Below are 22,392 nucleotides of genomic sequence, written 5' to 3'. Positions count from 1 at the left end.
GTAAGGTGTTTTCTAAAAGCAGCCAAGCAACTGAGACAGAAATTCTATGGAGTTCACTCCTCCTTTGTAGCTTACTGGTGTTTAAAAGCCTGTGTGAATTACTGACACTGTTTGCTGCATAAAAGGGAATTTTTCCCATGTCTGTATAATCGATTTCCATGAGAAATTCCAGTGGTCCATAGGCTTATGCAGATACTGGTGTTCTTTATTTGACATGCAAACAGTTTTGCAGCATGTTAATTTTAGGAAAGTTGCTTTTCTAGTTCCTGTTTAATTTGGTAATGGTGACTACTTTTTTCAGGAGATTGTTTGTTTTTACTTCTGGTAGTCACTGCCTGTCTTATTTGTTCTGAGGAGAACCCATTCGTATGGGCTACCTAATGTAATTTTGTAGAAACTCATTTTAAAGGTAGAACATTTTTTGAACTTTGTCCTATAGTAATTACCAAAGCAACTGCCTTTTAAATTATTTATTTTACAGCTCCCCAAATTGTGCTACTCTCTTCATTATACATATAAATTGTATGTGGTTCTTGCCCCCAGAGAATTTACAGTCTATTTTGTCATATTATACAAAGAAGGGAAACCACATCTGTGGGTTTGAGTAGGAGGGAAAGGAAAGACAAAGCAATATGATTATATTTCCTAACCACCACATCCATGAATTGATCAGTTTTAATTTTAATAAATCTTGGTTATTCAAGATTTATTTATTTTTTTAAATAACAAAACTGCTCAGCTGTGCTATTCACATACTTTGCTGAGCAACCTTGTATTCCACAATATCTTAACTGGAGATCAGATAAAGTGTGTGAGTTAACAGCCCCTTATTTAAATCTCTGGATGCTGTGAATTTGGTATCAACTAAATAATTATCTTGTGTGGTATTGATGGTCAGAATTTGTTAACAAGGTTCAGGCCCTTGCTTGAAGTGTGATTTAGGGGAGACCAGGAGGGTTCTCTTTTAGAGAGCAAGCATATGGTCTCTCTCTCTCTCTTTTTTTTTTTTAAATTACAAACATGTCCTTAGTGTGTGATAAGTACATTTAAAAAAAAAAGAGAGAGAGAGAGATAAAGTAAAGCATTATTGTTTGAGAATAGTCTTGCTCTGGCATAGAAATGGACTGGATGACTAAATTGATGTGTTCTATCTTTAGCCGCTAATTCTATAAACCTTGTTTATAGTAGTAATACTTGTATTTTCATTTTTTTCTTTACAAGATCAAAGTTTAATCACGCTAGTGTTTTGATTATATATAGGTTTTCCTTTTAGGATGTCTATTCAGTCAAACAAACAATTTAACTTAGAATTATAGTAAGATCCCTATTATCTAAATTTAAGCAATGTTGGTAAGGTTATTTGGGCATTTGTATAATGGAGCATTACTGGCAAAAAAAGTCTCTAGGAAGGGGAATTCTTTGCAGTGCATGATTCTGAGGGTTTAGATAATCAGAATCTTTCCGTACCTTCAGTATGTATGGAGGTGAGTGCTGAAGTACATTTCCACGTACGTGACGTGATTCTAAAAGAAATTCACACCCTTAGTCTCTAGGTGGCAGCACCAGATACTATTTTCCTTTTGTTTCACAAAACCTCTGATGAGCAAAGGTATAAGTATATAAACTTTTCTGTTTGCATAGCTTCCAAAAAACGCTGATTTTTAAGACTAATCTCAATTTTTTAAAGATAATATTAATTTTAGGTAGTCTACAGAAATCAGTAAATCTGTTACCCTATCTCCAGTAGTTGCCCTAAAAATGGACACTCCTTATGACTTCTGCTTTGTTTATGTTCATCACTATAGTTTTTGGAGGAAAAAGCTGCCCTTCCCCCCGCAGTCACCTACAAAAGTTTTAACTTCAAATTATTTTAGTAACCAAACCAAAACAGTATAAACTTTCCTCATTCATTTAGTATTTTAAAACAGCAATTATAATTTCAACGGCAACGTCTTTCTTTTCTTGTATATTTCTGTCATACAAAGGTAAATCTCTTTGGTTTATCTTCACCATTACTTAAATTCTGAAGGTTTTTTTGTTTTTTTTTAATCATGAATACATCCTCTCCATTTTTTAAGGTTAAAAAACTGACCTGTAGTCCAGAGCCTTAATGATAGTAAAGTGTTCAGTATGAAACTAAATCTGAAATAATTGGCAAGCCCATATGATTTTGCCAATGTCATGGAAAGATAAGAGTCAAAAGCAGAAGTTTATTGCTTACAACTCTTGGGGCCTTCTTTTTAAAAAAAAATGTATTACAAAGGGAAGAGGAGCAGTTTTTCCATTCTTTAAATATTCCATGCTGTGGTTTTGTTTACTAAAATAGGGCATTCTGCCTTGCTGTGGAGGATGCAACTTGGTATTCTGAAATGGATTAAGTAACCAAGTAACAATCCATGAAAGGAAATAATAGATAATATAGGACCCAATTCAGCAAGAAAATCAATTAATGTAGGCATGTTTTTTAAGCACCTGATGAGTCCCATTGATTTCAGTGAGACTATTCACATGGATTAAGTAAGGTTTACTTTGCTGAATCATCACCATGATTCTTCTGTTTTCCCCAATCAAAATAGCTAGTCAAATGATAGATTTTTTTCAAAAGTAGAAGATTATTACCTATTTGTTTGAGGTTTTACCCATGTGTCTCTACCTACCTCGTCCCACCATTTTTCACAACCTGAATGTTGGAAAATCAGAGTTTAACTAAAGTCTGTGGACTTCCTCAGAAAGGGCAAAGTATGATATCCCTTCTTTAATTTTTATTTAGTGAAAGGGATTATCTGAGTGTAGTGAACGATCCTTTGAGAAAGAATTAAAGATATATTTGTAATTGGAATTTACTGCTATTTCTACATTAAAGTAGCCATCACTACCTTTTACTCCATTTCTACATTTCCAACAAAGAGAGAGCGTTCATATTGTACATATGTCCTTGCACTCATCGTTATTGTCTTAGACCTCAGATAGACCACCTTTTGTTTTTCCCTCTGAGAATCGTATAAAGAAAATGTTGAGGAGGAGGAGAGAAATTTTAAATAAAACTTTTATCTACTACTTGTCTTGCAGAACATTTGTCTTTTTCAAAGTGTACGGATGAACTTATTGTTTAAATAAACATGCTGTCTCCCATAAGGGACCCTGTGTACCATGGAGTGTGCGACAGTTGCTATTAGAAATGTTCTTTTATTTCTAATGACCTGTAAAAATCTATACTAAGTTTAAAAATCTAATTTGGTATGATGTTAGCCTTTAATCATGTTAATTGTCTTTGTGTTATATATATATATATATGGAGGAAATTCTTAAAATGCTCATCTGGGATAAGTTTTTAATTGAAATTAAATAGGTTAAACTGGTATTTTGTTTGCAATACACTTCTTTCTTTTGCTTTAAATCTGACCCATTTATTAGTTATAGAAAAAAAATAGTGTAATGATTAAAAAATTAGTTGCAGAATTTTTTATTTTGTGATACATTTAAATGGTGTTATACATACAAGTTTAATTGAATTCAATTTTGTGCCAAGGTGAGTTCTTTAGGTTTATAAATATTGTTTCTTTTCACTTGGTAAGACAAAGACTTCAATCTTATAAAGAAGTGGAGCTGGATGCTCATCCTTTTCCAACTTCCCTAAAATCATTGCTAAATTGTTGGATTTCACACTTACTTAAACAATGTGAGATGACACATTTTACTTCCTTACTTCGCTTAATTTTCTTAAACTTTCACTTTATTCTGAAAATATTCCTTTTTAGAAATGTTTTATAAGACCTTTTTCTTTTATAATAAAGTAAGCCATTGTTCCTGAACATTTTGTCATATGTCTGTATTAGAATATAAATTTTGATGGACATTTATCTAGATTGTCTTTACCTGGGTTAAAAATAAATTGCAGATCAAGTAACTAGTCCTTTTTATAAAAAAAAAAAAAAAAAAAAAGAGTTAAACACTGCTAAAAACACCTCAAGAAATGTGAAATTCACCAGCTTTACTTTGACCCTCAGATAACTAGGGAAAATGAACTTTGTGCTTATGTTTTGGGTTTTTTTTTTTTATTGAGTCAGTATTTTTAGGATTTTTTTTATATATTTGTTTAAATTCTGGGTTCTGGCAACCAGAAATAAATCATTTTGTCTCCAACGCTGCCTTTTTAAATGCTGCTCCTGAATTTTAACCACTGCATTAGATTGAAACCTACATGCTGTTAACCACTGAGCCAAAATGAAATCGACCACTGCATTGAAATCAGAGTTGGCAGTTGTATACGGACTTGAAGGAGTTGGTAATAGCAGTGCACCCGTGTTTCTTTAATGGGGTTTTTATTCTCTGTTTTCAGTTTTAATGGTCTCATTTTGATTTAAAGACTGTTTCTTAATAATGATGCACATTTTATTGAAATATTTTCAGTGTAACTTAAAAAGAAAATAACAATAAAACCATCCGCTAGGAGTGGTTTCCTCAGAAACAAAATGTTCTGTTGCATACTCCCATGATGGATAATGCAGTGTGCTTCTTTTATTTATAAAGCAATCTTGTATAAAAAGATAAGTGATTTCTTCGTGTTACGTGAACCTTATCTTAGGTTAAACATTGTAAAATGTATTTATATTTTTTAAAGCAATCCTTTCCTGAGGATTTTACTTTCTGAATTTACATTTTTGTGACCCATTTTGAAGCTGTTATACCAAATCTAAGGGAAAAAAACTGACCTAGATGAATTGCTTACTTCGGTCTTGGAATTTTTATTTCTTATTAATAGGACTGGATCCCTCCCAATTCAAAGTCCATCACCATTACCATAAAGATGAGGAGAATGATGCCTTACTTGGTGGCCCAGCTCAGCTCACTGATGAGGAGAAATATAGGGATTGTGAAAGATTCAAGTTTTCCTGTCCAAGATGTGGAACAGAGAACATTTATGACAATGTCTTTGATGGTTCGGTTAGTTTTTGGTCTTTTTGTTTCCCTAGTAGGTTTGAAAAAAAGGCTTCCTGTAGAAAAAGGAGCTTTTCAAACAAGGGTCATTGGAATTTGGACTGGGGAAAGACACTGTTTTGGTTCTGTTATTGATAACTTTGGATCAGAGATTGTCAGTGCTGAATCCTATTCCATTCACACATTTCGGCATTGTACTCTGGAAGCATTTGTCAGATTAATGAAGCCAAATGGTGCATCTGCTTTGGTTTACAAATAGAAGTTAGTGTAATTTTTTTATATTTAATATTTCTTAACTTTGTAACTTGCAATTTTCTATTTCATGAAGCCTCCTTGTAGCAATAACATTTTCTTATCCTAAATCATATTAATTGGAACATAGTGTTTTTGAAAATCAGTGTTTTTCTTTTTACATCCCACTTCCCTTCTTGACAGAAAGGTACTTCTGCGCTATCTTTCCTGCTGTCTTTGTATATCAGACATAAAAAGTCATAGGGGATGCATTCCTGTCAAGAAGTGCTGCCAAAAAATGTATCTCTGACCTTGGCTCAGAACTTGAAATAGGGCCAGGTATTTAACTCTGCTGCGATGTTATGCATGGACTAGTCATTGGCAAATTAGCAGGCTGCAGAGTAGTGAAAACCTTGAAAGTTAAAGCAAATATATCTTTTATCTAAATTAAAAGTAATTATTTTAAGTTAATTTGGACAAACAGCAGATGTTTCGCATTTTTTGAATCAAAACAAAGCAGTCATTGGAAGCAAGCAAGAGGAAAGGACAGACACAGATCAGCAATGCTTTGTAAATCCTTGACTTATGCTTCATTACAGCTGTAAATACGATAGTTAATTGCATGGAGGCTTGACGACTTGCAGATGGGCTAACTGTAGAAGAGCTTATGTCAAGCTCTAAAATCTCTTCCACCTGGAATTGCTTAGTGTTCTGAGTGAGATTTTAGCCAGATCGGATCAGAAAAACATGGATTTGAAATATTAACAGGAAAAAAATCCCTCACAAACTGTTACAATCATACAGCCATATAGGGTGTTCCTTTACAATGAGAATTTCACTAACTTAATTTTAGCTATTTACAATCAATCTTTAGGATCTGAAAACTCAATTTCACATGTGTGAAGATATGCAAAATGGTCCAGTTGACAATTAATGTACAGTCTATGATTTTAGTGGATGACATGGTATAAACCTTTAATATTATTCTTTGTACTTTTAAAAATTATTAAATGAGCCTGAAACAAAAAAGAGAGCTTAATGATGTACACTCTTGTAGCACATCTTCACATTTGATGCTTATAGGAATGATTCCAAGACTACGATCAATAGTCTTGAGAAGGATGTTGGTGTCCTTGATAAAAGTGATAAGCCTGTCTTTTTCAGGGGAATTGATTTTACTATAGATTTCACTAGTTTATTTTTATTCAACATCATTAGTTGAATGATAAAGTCTGAAACAAGTGATTTGTTAAGTTCCCCAAATGACATTTGTTTAAGAGAACAGTGAGAAGACTGTACATCCTAGTGGAGAAGAATCTTTAGGGATGGAGAAGCCAATTGTCATGGGACAGGAGGAAGGAAGACCTCTGTTGGGGATTAAATTGAAGAAGGGTTTTACAATATTTTGTCTCTTTATGCATTGCTAGCGTATATTTGTGTATATACTGTATACACACTCTCATGTGATAACTTTATAGTGGTTTTGTGATTGTTTTCAACATTATTTTAATCTGCAGGGAAAGCTTATGGAACCCAGCTTGCAACAGTGCAGTAAGAAAGAATGTGATGAGTCCCCTTTCAACTATATGATTCAAATGAACAACAAACTACTCTTGGATATTAGACGTTACTTAAAAAGCTACTATAATGTAAGTATCCAAAAAGTATTCTTTACAATGTTAAGTTAATTATCAGTTCTCTAATGGGTACTCAGTTTTTCTTGGGGTCACAGAGTATTCATTTTGTGCAATACTGGTTACTGTGCTTTATAGTAGCTGCAAACAACTTCCCCCCCCATAACTAATGTGATTTTTATTCTCATTAAAATAGATTGATGGATGTTAAATCCTAATTTTAAATACTTCTTGTTTCCAAAATAAATTTTAACATTCCCCAGTCTAAAGGATATGATAGATAAGAACATCTTAAATTTTTGCATATAAGTTATTGGCCATGTCACCGATAGAGTAGATCTTTGTATTTTAAGTTTATTTTTTGAAGAAAAGATGACTGTAATGCATTGAGAAAAATCTATGAAGGTAGGGATTTGAGCATGCAAATACCAACTTTTCTTTTAAACTAAATCTGGTTCAAGATGCATTATTTAATGAACAGCCTATTAATTTGAGAAAAGAGGCCTTGTCCACTAATAATGTTCTGAAGGATGACAGAGAGAATAACTTCTTACTATCTCTGTGGGTTATGAAGGTTTCTTTCTGACTTGCAAGGTTTTTTGAACCACTTTGATACAATTTTTTTTAATCAAACATGTTGAAACCAGACACAAGCATAAAGGTTTTGGCATTTTTGGCATTATACAGCCTCTTCCAAGCAGCATGAAGAAGGCTGTTTAATAGCAAAATGTTACTGTCTATTCTTGATGTATCCATTTGTGGTTCAAAAATGTAAATAAAAGATATCGTATGGATTAAATTGCTCCGTGGCTCTTATAAATTGGACACAACCACTTCTTAGGTATCAAAGTATTCAGATGTCATGGGACTAATTGAGTCACTTTTATAGTGTACAGACAAACTTAATATGAACTTAAGTATGATTCTATATATACAATGAAAATGTGTATCTACTGAAATGAGTTCATTTTCTTTTTTAGTTGCAACATAAATTGTAACTAGATCCTGGAGCAGGTTTATGGTGAGATGGGTTGGGAATGTTTCTGTGAAATGGTAAAGGATATTTGTTTTATAATAGTCCATGTGGGAGCTTCAGATGCTCAGCGCTTCTGAAAATAAGGCCTTAGGTGTATAAAGCTGAGTAACCAAAATTAGACTCTGTTTTTGAAAATTTAGTCTTTTGAGTGGCTTACCAAATTGATGGTTCCTTTGGTTGAATATTACAAAACGTTTGCAGGGAAGTACAGTAGTAATAATTTTTTCTAGTAGCTCCAGTTTATGCTTATGTTCTAATAGCTCTCACTTGGGTACTGTTTTTTCCCTCTGTATTAATTCTTAACACATTTAAAGTAAATGTTTCCATACTTATCACATTGCCAGTGGAAAAAAATTCTCAGTTCCTTTAAGAATTCTTTTAAAAAAAATCTCAATTCCTTTATATTTGTTTGTAGTATTTGACGGCCCTATTTTCAGAGAGCCAAACATTTTTTGCCATGTTTCAATTTAGTCACTTAATTACAAGTGCGAATAAGTTGCTCCTTCATATGAAAGTTGAAGGCATTGGCAAATGGTTTGAATAGGCAACACTATACCGAACGTATGGGTTTGAGACCTCATATTTAACCTTAACCTAGCAGAAGCTTCCTTTCAAAGTTCATCTGTTTCCAAAATGGACGTTCAAATAACATAATTATTGTTGCGTAATGAAATTTGTTTTATTAAGGCAATATATCAAAGCATGTAGCTTTAGTATAAAAGTTGCTTACCTGCTAAACTTTTCTAGATTTGATGCATTTAAATTGTTATAATTATTTAACAAGTGCTAAGCACATTTCGAGCACTTAATGTGCAAGAAAATATTACATGCACAGAATGTACAATACCGAACACATTGAAAGAGACAAATTGTGTGCAAGTTAAGGGGAAAGAGTTAGTATTGCACTATGCTCTGTCCATATCAATAAACGTCTTGCTGTAGATTTGTTCCACATCATTATGAAATCAAGTTATAAATCAAAACCGAAAGTGCCATTGTTTGAATGCTGCCAAACGATTAGAAAGGTTCATTACATTCTAACTTTTTAAATATCCTTTTCCATGGTCCATAGAAATTGTGATTGAGTATAACTAATGAGCTCCTTCATGTGGAAGTTATAGCAGTGTAACAGGGAGTTCCCTGAACTTTTTGATACATTTTAATAGGAATTTATTGAGAATTGAGCTTTTAGACCAGTTGATCAAATTATTTGTACAGCATTTTGAAGGTAAAAAAGCTGTGTAAATGCCAAGTATCATTATTAGTCTCCAGAAGATTGAGATTACTGTGCTGCCAGAGCTTATTTCCAAATGGAATAGTATTTTTAGTTTGTAAAAAGGAGATTTCTTTGAGTTGGACAGGAAACCTTTATTGTATCCTAGTAATAATTAGAGAGGCAGGTGCTCTGTGAGCTTCATTGTATCTCTTTTATCCAGTACTTCTAATAGCTGTGTAACAGTTGGAGTTGAAAATTTTCAAATGACATGTTTGGGCTAAGGGAAATATATAATCTTATAAACTATAATGACATACATTCTGAGCAAAACTTTGGATGAAACTTTGAGACTTGGGTGTTGCGGATTGTTGTTGGAATGGTTGCGCCCTTCAGTTGCTCAGGAAGAGAGGTAAAGATTTAATATAGAAAAACAAATTTTTAGTTCACGTTTGTATGGCAGATATTACGATTGATTCTATAGAGATAAAATTGTACTTAAAACAGAAGTGTATCTATATGAAAATTTAAAGGTTTTGTTTTAACCTTAAATATAGTAAACTACATTTTATGAAGGTAACAGTGCCTAGATTCAGATGATTTCGTAATGCCTGTTCCAAAACCCATAGAAATCAATGGGAGTCTTTCCATTGAGTTCAATGGGCTTTGAATCAGGCCCTTAAGGATTTCAGACCACTCCTCCTTCATTCCTTATTCTGTTTAAGTGCCTTAAAAAGTCCAGCCTTGTAAATTTATCATGATAAATTTTATCAGCTTAGGTACAAAATCTGTTTGTCATGGTGCTGATAAAAATTGAATGATACTTTACTTGTAAAAGACAAAACAAAAACAAAAAAAACCCAAATAAATACACCATGCAAGTGGGCAAGTAGAACTGTGCAAGCCTGCTATAATTCCTACTGTTTTAACGCATGCATTCACCTTTTTGTAAAGTACATTTCTTTGTTGCGAAAACCAGCCTGGTTCCATTTGAACACTGAAATATTGTTTAGCTACCACAAACCGCATTTAGCATTATTCCAGTAGTTAATTCCTTAATATTAAATAACATACACCAGCCTTGATCTTAATTATTCATTTGTAACTGCAAATATATTAAGCCAAGATGACATCCAAAGATTTTCGTTTCTTTCCAGAGCTGCATTATTCTTTTGAAAGATTGATCTCAGTTTTTTAAATTCGGCTGCAGAAAAGCAAATAGAGAGAGAGAGAAATAGCTAATCTAAATTGGGAAATGAAGAGGGCTTTTTTAAGCATGAAAATTTCATCATCTTGTCAGCTGGCAGAATGCCTGCTGTGTGGATTCACAAAGGCTAAGAATTACACTTTCATGAAATTTTCCTCACTAACTGCCCTGGTTAATTTGAAAGATAACCCACTGTTTTAATTCATTCCTCAATTGGGCGGTGCAGGTTTTATTTTTGATCTGACAAAGCATTTGTGTTAATCGTTTTGGCCCTCTACTAGACACTCTTGGGATTGTGCTTTTACAATAAACGTGTCTGTGATAGCTCTTTAGTCTATTATACTTACAATAGATCCATAGAACTGGTAATTAATTCTGTACTGCTTTGGAAATGGGAAGAATAGGTGTAGCTCTGTCAAGTGCTGCTGGGAAGTTTGTTTAGCTGGTTCATTTTTGAAGTGTTACCCTCAGCCATCAATGAAACATCCATGCTGGAGAGGGGCTAGGACAGAAATCCATGACCATAAATGAGTAAACAAACCCAACTTGTACCTTGAAGAGTGAAGTAACTTAATTTATGGTATTTGCATCTAATTCTTATGTTGAAAAAGTATAACAGAAACTTCCCGTTTAAATATTTGTCTATAATGTGGACACACATTATAGAAAGAGTTTGGGGTATAAAGGTTAGCTATTCTATTGCCTTTAATTGCACATCCCAATCCATAGCCATAAGAAAATTGCAGAATCTAACACTTAACACCCCTAAATACATTTCTCATATTTCCTTTGGTTATTAAGAGAAGAAATGGATTACCAATGTAATGTCCACAAATTGAAGCTAAAAACAGTACATTACACGTGCGATCTGACTGATAGCAAAGTTCACCTTGCATTGAGTGGGTTGTTGATGAAGAACTGTTATCACACAATCACAATATTCTTTTACCTGTTCATTTAATGTACACCTGTGGTGCATCAGCAGCTTGTTTGTAGTTAAGGGATATGTTTAAATATGAGGAATTCTCAAGTTTATTTGCTATTAGTTCACAGTTACTAACACTGTAAAACCTGTTTTGACTTATGCATCTTTGTTTTATGTACAGTATTTTTTTTAAAAATGCAACTAGCCTTAAAATAAGGTGTAACAAAATGCCTTTATTTCATGGCCCTCGTCCACTGAATCACTGTACCCCACAGATGGAAGTGAGTTTGAAGGCTATTGAACACTGCTAAATAACTTTGTGCTGTTCTGCTGTGAAAATTCAGTGTTCAATAGCCCTCAAAATTTCTCATTTCTTACCTGTGGTGGGGTGGTCTGCTGCTGGCACATTAGGACTCAGTATAAAGCATATAGGTACCCTAGTTGAAGATCTCTCTTGAATTATTTTAGTTTTTGTGTATATCTTGGTTTTTGTATTAATATTTAGTACATTTAGAAAGGTGAACATTTTTTAAAAGAACGCCATTATAAGAAGTTTTAAAAAGCTTGTAAATATTGAGATTTCAATACATATCCATATAACAGTACAAAGATAACAGGTCTGGTTCTGAACCTATCTTTTCTCCCACTGCAATCAAATGCACTGCCAACAAGCTACAGGTGGACACCGCATGAACAGGTAAACACATGATTGTAAGGAATGTGATGACTGTTCTGTAATCATGTTCTCCCAAGATTAATCTGTTAGTTTTTTGGTACTAGTAACTTTAGGGTGTTTAAGCATTTGATAATGAGTAAATAAGACCAAAACACAGGAGAAATTAAGAGGTCATTTGAGGAAAGTGTTAGTCAGCTATGATGAGGAGCTGCTATCCAAGCATGAGTATTGACTATTATGGGAATACTAGTCTCCTATATATACATGGATTTATGAGGCTTTTGCAGAGTTTGGAATTACATCATTGTACTCTCACTTTATGAATCAAACACGATGGTGATGTTTCCATAATAGGGGAAGCTTCCAAGTGAAGGCAGAGCTGAAAACAAATGCAGTGCAAAGGAAAGGTAAAAGACTCATGTGGTTCTGTTAGTGGTTCCAAAGGGCCTAAGAATGAATGAAAAGAAAATCCCATCAAATTCTCAAGATTTTCTTTGGTTTTTAGTTGGTTTGCCCAATAGCATCTCCTCTGTCTTTTTCTTCATTGCAGCTGACAGCTACATTTCAACCAGAACCCTATTTTGGCTAACCACTAGGAAATAGGAGATTTACTGTTCAATGAGGAAACAATAATCAATATACCGATTGTATTGTAGCCCAAACAATCTTAGAAGCTCACATGTACACTGGACTGGAGATATGGTTTCCCAAAGGGACTCATCCTATGCAAGGGCTCTTTGGAATGATAAGCAGTTATTCATCACAGACTTCATTGTGTATTAGCTAGAATTGGTTAATCACTACTGTAACTTCTCTGTAATCTGCACCATTAAGGGAAGGTTTGAGACCTCTACCATCAAGATTACTTTTTTTAGCACAGTGTTTCAAGGTGATGGTCAATCAAGGCAACTTCACAAAAGGCACCAGCATTTTTCTTATCAGTAATGGACTGACATTTTTTTATTGGCTTTTAGTAGTCCCAATGGGTAGGAGCCCAGCTCACCAATGGTTGAGTTAATCTTGCCCAATGCCCTCAGAACCTCAGTCATTGAGACTGGGTGAAATTCAGCTAGAAAATAGGGTATGTTTATCCTTTTCTACCTGCACTGTGTAAGAATGTGCATAATTTTAACTGTGCCATTACTGACCCACTGTTCCAATAAGTGAACAGAATTGTCTTTCCGAGTGTTATGGAAACAATAAAGTCCACTTCTGGGTGCATACTATTGAAACTAGTCCATTAACAGAAACAGTGATGTGCCTTGACCGCAGCCTAGCGGTCATGATAACTATGACAAAGTGGTGCAGGTGCTATAAGAGAGGACAATCATAGTCTCATTCTAGACTTGACTGTTTCCAAGGCAATTTCAATAGCCAACCAGGAACCACTACTGGAATTCAGATTTTCATATTCATGTAATTCTCTTTTTTAGCAGTAGTTGTTGAAATATGTATTTACATCTGTCTAGGCTTAGGCTTTTTGCTATATGCCATTCAAATTTTTTATGTAATTTTGGATAGAAAAGGACCTCTAATGTGTATAACACTTGATATGATAAGGAATATGAGTCCAGTAATTACTTAAATTTGGGTACATCTAAAATTTATGAAACACAGTTACCAATTCTAACTGCAATTTTGATTGATATACTTGCACTTCTTATTCAAAGCAAATAATGCTTTTTACAGTGAATTATCAAACAGTCATATACATCTATGCTACTGATTGAAGCTCTTACTTTTGGAGGCCATTTTAACCATCTTGCTGGACGATAATCCAAAATGTAGTCCATTGACCTTGAACTTCTTACCTTGCATATGTGAGAAGATCCAAAAAGTCTCTACAGTAGAAGAGGTCACACTTCCACCAGACATGACTTCCCTTCCCACCTTGCCCTGCTCAATGTCTTGCTTCCATAGAGGCAACAGGCAGCTGGAGACTCTTGTCCTCAGAATGACATTTTTGTCAATATTTGTTGTCATCTTTACCAAAATGGTTTCAAGTGACTGGCAGTATAGAATCCTTTGGTTTGACACTACTTTTAGAAAGCTATGGGGTGTTTTTGAAAGTTGGTATAGGAGAGATTGAGGGTCTGTCTTAGTATGCATGGTCTCTTTTCAGCCACAGCAGCCAAAATAGCAGATAAGTCTCTTAATGCTGTTGGTAAGGCCTCCTCACGGCCAGACCTAGTGTTCCTTGCTCAAAGGCCTCAGGAGGTGAAGGAACAAACAATAACATTAACGGCTAATACAGCTCCTGCACAGGGAAAACAGTCTAACCTTCACATTCCTCTGTCAGAGTAGGTAGGCCTGTCTATGCTAAGTGCTAAGACAAAGTAAGTTGGGCAGATACCAGAACAAGATAAGAAGCCACCTGTAGCTGTTACTATCATCAGAAACATAAGTGTCTGTAACTGAGGTTTACTGGCATTAATCAAGAATCAGTCCTCAATCAGAGGTATTAATTTCCAAAAAGATTTTTATAGTTTTTACCAGCTTTGGGGGGAAAAAACAGGTATTTTGTACCAAGAATCCGTTTCCTTGAACATTTTGGTTTATTCCTCTTTTAGTGTCCCCTTGCTTCAAGAAATGTTTCCATTTCAGTGAATCCTTGGAAGTCTCTAGACAGCAGAAAAAAGCAGCTAATGGAAACAAAAATGTCTATATCATCCAAGTATTCCACAATTCCCTGGAGAAGAAGAAAGGGATTAAATAATGCAGATTAGCATTCTTATTTGTAAAGTTTCCACTGCTCTCTGTTCCTTCCAAGAGTCCAGAAAATGTATTAGCCCAAACTTCATTGGACATATCTTCCTCTAATTCTTTCCTTTTCTCAAAAGAAAAAAGGGGAAAATATCAGATATAAAGATATATATTATTTTATCTATTTATCCAAGAAGGAAAGTGAAATATCTTCTTCACAATTATAAGAATCCGTCAAAGAAACCACAGATACATTGATTTTTCTTGCTTTTAAGAAAAATACAGTAGCATCTTTAAATCTTCAAAGGAAGGAAGCAGAACCCTCAAACAAAATATTTATTTTTTCCCCTCCCCTCTTTCTTAAACTGTCCCAGAAACTATTGATTTCTGGAATAGATTCAACATAAGATGTCCCTTCCAAAACAGAGACACTGTCTTAACAGTTTACAAAATTATGTAAAATTTAGTGAAGCTGAAATATGCTAAAGTAAAGTTCACACACCTGTCAAAGTAGTCTTTTTGTTAGCAAAAGACAGTAATTCCTTCTGATGGTGATTCCTTCTTTCCTTAGGATCCTTGGTGCAGAATGATTTGTTGTTTCCTTAGGGGGGAGGTTCTTGGAGTTCTCTGCTGCATCTATTCTACTTTTATGTCTTTTACATGTTCTGTTTTTGTTATATCTCTGCTGTATGCAGATCTATTTACATTTTATGGTAAAAGTTAAAACTGTCCACCAAGAAAATATCTCTGGTCACTTATTACTGACATCTTCCTAAATGCTATAATTATCAACAAGATACTTTTCCTCTAATGAAATGACCAGCATGTGCCTGTAGAGAGGCAATTGCCATATCAGATGGATCTCAGCAGCTGCAAGGTTTGCATTGGTTCAGTGAGGCCCTCAAAAATGAGGTAGCAGAAAATGCAAGAAAAGAAAAGCATATTATTAAATTTAAGAGTTCCTTTTGTCAATTTAATTCTAGACAGTTTAGAAGAACACCACTTTATTGGTACAACAAATACAGATTTTGGTCCAAACCACTTAGGAAAAGAAGAGGTCAAGGACCAAGCAAACACAGAGCAAACAGACCAATTGCATGACTCCAAACACTCAGCGCACCTCCTGAGAAGGCAGTATTCTTGACCCAATCTCAGAAAATGAGCTGTCACAGTAGGTTCCAGGGGCTATGTAGTAATGTTTACCAAAATTCTTTCTCTATCCTCTGTAGCATCTTCAGTGATCAGGAACCTGGAACAGGTAGCCCTTATGGTGCAGGCAATTCATAAACTCATGTCAGTTGGTGCAGCAAAGGCAGCCACTGCTGAGTTACACACTTCTCAGGCATTGGACATATTTGTTCTGATATGGCCCACTGAGATCAAATCAGTGCTGGGCTTCAAATGCCTCAGTAGGTCTGTAGAGAAGCCTTCCTTTAGGAGGGAGACATTGCTCTGAATTTTAGCAGTCATGGACTTAAAGAATTTTGAGACGTCATTTCAACTTAACCAGTTCCTTTCTTTGTGCCTTTATTTGCTCCTTTTACAATAGATTTTCTTCACTCTCTTTTCAGGGCTATCACTCTGCCTAACACTGCCAAGACAGAATTCTATCTTTTGATGTCACTGAATGTGTAAATCAGGTCCTTTTACTATTGACTGTAGGGCATCTGTCTTTTTCTGTATGGGAATAACATTCTGATAAATCTCCAGACAAGTGAAGAGGTAAATACAAGCATCCAGATAGTCATGGAAACCCTACAGTCCCATAGATTTGTTTAAATTTAGGGAAAACAAGTCTAATACCCAGTATAGTTTTAGATCACCCAGGAGTAAACAAAGGAATACTCTTGCTTGAAGAGTATCTCTTATCTGAAGAAAGGAGCAGGGAAGCTGTACTCTGATATACATCCACTATTGAGCAGTAAGCATCCAGCTGCAAGCCTCTCTTCTATGAGTTCTGGGCATAATAGTGTCCTTGATAGAGTTACTACAGTTGGGAATGTGTAATTGTGTTTTGCACAGAAATTGAGATTACAATCAAAAAGAAACCTCACACTCTTCCCCGTCCCACAAAGTGACAACATTCTTTGTTTGGTGGATGTACTCAAATTAGATCATAAGAGAGTCAACATTTGAAGAAAAAGTTGAGAAAAATAACTGCCAGAGATGCCAGTCTCCAGAGCTGGAGATGTGCATTGGAAGCAGAATTTTATTCCTGGAGTGTGATCTAAGGTGGGGGGGGACCCACAGTGTAATTTTTTTTCCCAATGATTTGGTTAGTTTTACAGAAGTTTGTAGGACTGAAGCTAAATGTGCTGGCTATACAAGAGCTGTGTATTATTCACTGATCAAGGTAGACAACAGCTTGATGATGAGAGACTTTAGACAAGTAGCATGAGTGCCTTTCAGCTACTCACTCTACATCAGGAATCAGTAGCCCTTTTCTTTTGGGCAGAATGGAAAATTCAGTCCCTTGAGGCCATACACCGAGAATCATCGAAATGTAGGCTGAAAGGCACCTTAAGAAGAGACATGCACTGATGCAGGATCAAGTAAACCTAGACCATCCCCGATGGGTGTTTGTCTAACCTGTTTTTAAACACCGCGGATGATTGGGATTCCACAACCTCCATTGGAAGCCTACGCCAGAGCTTAACCATGCTTATAGTTAGAAAGAGTTTCCTAATATCTAACCTAAATCTCCCTCACTGCAGATCAAGCCCCTTGTTTCTTGTCTTACCTTCAATGGATATGAAGAATAATTGATCACAGTCCTTTTTATAACAGCCTTTATCATGTTTGGAGACAGTTATCAGGTTCCCCTCTCCGTTGTCTTTTCTGAAAACTAAACATGCACAGTTTTTTCAATCTTTCCTCATAGGTAGGATTTCTAAACTGATTCTCATTCTTGTTACTCTCCCCTGCACTCCCTCCAATTTCTCCATATCTTTCCTAACGTGTGGTGCCCACAATGGATACAGTAGTTCTGTTGAGGCATCACCATACTTCCCATGTCTTGACACTCCAGTTAATACACCCCAGAACATTATCCTTTTTTATAACTGCCTCACACTGTTGACTCATTCAGTTTATCTGCTAGAGTACCCCAGATCCTTTTCAGCAGTACTACCACCTAGCCAGTTATTCCCCATTTTGTAGTTGTGCATTTGATTTTTCCTTCCTAAATAAAGTACTTTGCACTTATCTTTAGTGAAATTCATTTTGTTAAATTCAGAGCAATTCTCCAAATTTTCATGGTGGTTTGAATTCTAATCCTGCTCTCCAAAGTGCTTGCAACCCCTCCCAACTTTGTATCGTCTGCATATTTTATAAACATGCCCTCCACTTCACTATCCATGTTATTAATGAAAATAATGAATAGCACTGACCCCTGTGTGACCCCACTAGATACATCCTCCCAGTTTGACAGTGAAGCATTGATGATTACTCTTTAAAGTACAGTCTTTCAACCAGTTTTGCACTCCCTTAAAGTAATTTCATCTAGACCATGTCTGTAGTTTGCTTATGAGAATGTCATGTGGGACTCAACTCAAAATATATCACATCTGTTGTTTCCCCCTATCTACTGGGACAGTAACAATGTCAAAAAAGGAAATTAGGTAGGTTTGGGGTAGTCTTTTTTTTTTTTTTCCTTGACAAATCCATGCTGGTTATTCCTTATAACCCTGCGTTCCTCTGGGTGATTCCAAATTGGTTAACAATTTGTTCCAGTATCTTTCCAGGTATCAAAATTGGGCTGTGAGTGATCTATAATTCTCTGGGTGCTATTGGTTCCTCCTTTTTAAAGACAGGAGCCATGTTTGCTCTTCCCAGTCCTCTGGGACCTCACCTGTCCACCTGGAATTCCTGAAGATAATTACTAACTGTTCCAAGATTGCTGCAACCAGTTCCTTAAGTACTCTAGGATGAATTTAATCAGGCCATGCTGCTTTGAATACAGCTAACTTACCTAAATAGTCTTTAACCTGTTCTTTCCCTGTTTTGGCTTGTGTTCCTCCCTCCTTATTATCAATATTAATTGCGCAGAATATCTGGTCACCGTTTACCATTTTAGTGAGGACTGAAGCAAAATGATGTCATTAGTTACTAGTTCTCCTTCCCTGCTAAGTAGAAGACCTACCCTTTGCTTCATCTTTCTCTTGTTTCCTACAGCCTTTCATGTCCCTTGCTAGGTGTAACTCATTTTGTGCCTTAGCCTTTCTGATTTTGTCCCCACATGCTTGTGCTATTCTTTTGTATTCCTCCTTGTGCAATTCATCCATGTTTCCACTTTTTGTAGGATTCCTTTTTGATTTTCAGGTCATTAAAGAGCTCCTGATGGAGCCATATTGGCTTCTTATTGTTCTTCCTATCTTTCCTTCATGTTAGGATAGTTTACTGTTGTGCCTTTAATATTATCTCTTTGAGAAACTGCCAGCTCTCCTAAACTTCTTTTTTCCTTTAGATTTTCTTCCCATTGGACCTTACCTACCCGTTCTCTGAGTTTGCTAACGTCTACTTTTATTTAAGTCACTTGTAATTATTCTGCTGCTCTCATTCCTTCCTTTCCTTAGAATAATGACATCTATCATTTTATGATCACTTTCACCCAAATGTGCTTCCACTTTCAGATTTGCAACCAATTCTTCCCTATTGGTCAGTATCAAGTCTAATATGGCAGCCCCCCTACTTATGTCCTCCACTTTGTGATGCAAAAATTTGTCCCCAATACATTCCAAATACTTGTTAGAAATTTTATATTTTGCCATGTTACTTGTCCAACAGATGTCTGGTTAGTTAAAGTCCCTGTTACAATCGGATCTTATGTTTTGGATATTTCTCCTATTTCTTCTAGAAATGTCACATCTTCCTTCTCTTCCTGATTTGATGGCCTACAGTAGACTTTACCCCTATTTTTCCCTCTTTTTTATCTTTTCCCCGAGACTTTTAACTGGTTTGCCTCTCACCTCCTTCTAGAACTTGGAACAACTGTATATATTCTCAATGTATAATGCAACACCTTTCTCCTTTTTTTTTTCTGCCTGTCCTTCCTGAAAAAGCTTATACCCCTCTATACCAATTTTCCAGTAATGAGATGTATGCCACGAAGTCTCTGTGATGCCAGTTAGAACATAAAATAAATTATGACTTCCAGTTCTTCCCATTTAATCGCCCTACTCTTTGCATTTTTGTATAGACATCTAAGATGGTGAGCAGAATCCCCCACTGATTTTCCTCTTGTTGCTTCTGTGACCCTGTTGTAATTTTCCAAGTCCCCCCACAACATCTAGCTCTCTGTTAAAGTCACCTTTTGAAAGACTATGGCAATGCAAGAGCAGATTGGCTAAGAAGAAGAAAGGTTAATAAGGCTGAATGACATCTTCATTCTGCAATCTTCCAAAAATAGTAAAAAGGTAAATGTAATATTCTTGTCTGTCTCTTTTTCCTGAGACAGAGAATATTTCAAAAGCTTGAATCTAACAAGCTGAGAATAATTTTGGAGAATTATTGAGGAGAATTATTAGTCCAGGAAATCCTGGTACTTCTTGGTAGTAGATTGTCTCTGCCTCTTCCCCTGCAACTCCATTCAGATCTTCTGTCTCAGGGCCTGGAGCTTGACAGCTTGAGTTTTTGAAAAGGATGAACAAAAAGATTGACGAAGGTGAATCCAACTACATCTTGCAGCCTTTTAGGAAACCATAAACCACCATTTCATATTCTGGGGTCTCAAGAAGGTTTTGATACTAGTGCTGACTAAAACACATAGATCCACTGAAATCTAGTGTTCCTTGTGTTTTACATTGTCTTCAGGATGATATAGACTTTAATCTGTTAGTTGTCTTCGCTTGTTGCTATTTGGGAAAAAAATTGATCCTTATCAGAATTCTAGATTTATTTTGGTTCCCACTATGACCAAATTCATCTGAACAGCCAAACTGTTAAATTTTCCAAAAATACCAACGTTTCCTGCATGGAGAGTAAATTTAGTTTTGAAAATCCGAGAAGCCCTAAAGCATCTTTTTTAACAAAACCACCACCTTTGTAGCAATAACATCTGCAAAGAGTGTCAAACATCAAAGCTTTATCCACGGAAGACCAGTGTTGTATGATTCACTAGGATAATAAATATTTTGTACAGCACCTGAATTTATTCCTGAAAAGAATGGCCAGTTTGTAATCACAAGCGATTATTCTACCTTTTTTCTGTCCTAATCCACAGCAACCCAGAGAAAAACATTGATTTAATTTTGATTTTTGCAGAGCAATTCAATTTTTTAAAACAAGATTGGAAAACAATTAAAGAATGAGTAGTTCAGAATTGAAAAACAAGGAATATTGAACTCTTGGATGGAATCACCCATTTATTCCACCCAGTCAGTAGTGGCCTCCTGGGAGGAAAATGCATCAACAGAAAAGACTTGCAGCACAGTGATATGGTTGACCCTGTTCACCTTGGTGCAGCATTACAAAATAGATAGGCATTCTTCCTCTAATGATTTATTTGGGAGAATGGTCCTGAAAGCTTCAGAAGATGAAGTTTAAATTTAGATAAGAGAGCAACAAAATCTTTTCCCATAATCTGTTTAATTGGGCATTTCTTTTCCCTCCCGTGCTCTTAATTTGCACTGCTAGTCACACCCCAGCTGTGAAGATTAATAGACATGCACTTGTCCAAGAAAGAAAACTTTGTCATATCTGATTTTATTTCACTGATGAAAATGTGAACAGTAAGCTCATCCCTCCCCTTTTTGGTTTGATGGAAAATTTAATAGCAGAATCTTCAATTTGGATTATGTGTATTTTTATTCTGGAAAAAAAGTATAAATTTTCATACATCATGGATACGTCCTTTAGCTCACTTCCCTCATCTGCATGATTTTGAAATATTGCATGTAGTTACGAGTTGATATCATTTCCGTATTTTAACATTTTACATTTTGAAGAAATTCTTGGCTTTGGAAGAGGTTTCTGAAATCATGAGGTAGGAAGTGGAGTCAAGTGGAAATGTTTCCTCATCAACTCTGCAGTCTGCCTCTGTTCCTCTGAGTGCAAGGCAACCCAGCTGTGAGGCTTGCTGGCCATACTCTTATCAGAGAGAGAGAGAGAGAGAGAGAGAATTATCAAGGAAGACAAAATTCCTCTCTATCAATTCTGTCCTTACATAAATTCAGCCTTCTGAGTTCCCATACGTGAGAGTGTAACTTAATTTCCAAATTACATGATGAAAGCACATCTGTCCCAAAATTAATACCTCTTGAGAATATCATAATTGTATATACTGAAAATAATTAGTATCTGTAATTTGCAAGTCATAAATGTCTAATTTTTAGCGAAGTTGTTTGTTTCCATTTAAGATAAATTCCCAATTTAAGATCCAAGGCAACATTCAAATGTACCTCACAGGGGCCAAAATTGTTCTTTCCTTTTTTTCTTTTTAAATGCTGCAAAGAAACATAGTGATTTATGTTGTATTCTATTGTACAGAGAACATCCCAACTTAAAAAATATTCTGAGATTCCTTTAATAAAATACTGTTCATTGGATAGTACCTAATCAGTTTTTTTCCTCACATTGAGGCAACTAATGTCAAATTTCTAATAAAATTAGGAACCACCAAACTACCTAGTCTGATTACCAGCTGTAAGGTATGAAGATGAATTCTAGTTGTGCTTTTTATCCAAGACAATGAAGATTATCAATTGCCACTTCTTATGAAACTTTAGATTCTTTACCTCCATCTGCACGAACAGAGTAGTCGTTAAACACTTCCAATTCATTCATTGCAAACACGCACTCTCTCTCTCTCTCTCTCTGAGAGTCCCTAAGGG

The 22,392-nt window shown here is 35.4% G+C and overlaps 1 protein-coding gene across 6 annotated transcripts in view; it reads left to right on the top strand.

Moving 5' to 3' along the window:
• The window catches only part of POLA1 (DNA polymerase alpha 1, catalytic subunit), a 350,282-nt gene that overhangs the window by 181,923 nt on the left and 145,967 nt on the right, over nt 1-22,392 (top strand). For all 6 annotated transcript variants that reach the window (XM_045006207.1, XM_045006127.1, XM_045006369.1 and 3 more), the window contains exons 33-34: nt 4,763-4,944; nt 6,687-6,818. In XM_045006207.1, coding sequence (XP_044862142.1) covers nt 4,763-4,944; nt 6,687-6,818 — 314 coding nt within the window. The remainder of the gene's footprint in view (nt 1-4,762; nt 4,945-6,686; nt 6,819-22,392) is intronic.

The sequence above is a fragment of the Mauremys mutica genome, chromosome 1 (genome assembly GCF_020497125.1).
Source record: "Mauremys mutica isolate MM-2020 ecotype Southern chromosome 1, ASM2049712v1, whole genome shotgun sequence".
NCBI classification, from domain to species: Eukaryota; Metazoa; Chordata; order Testudines; family Geoemydidae; genus Mauremys; species Mauremys mutica.
This window is presented reverse-complemented; position numbering and strand designations above follow the sequence as displayed.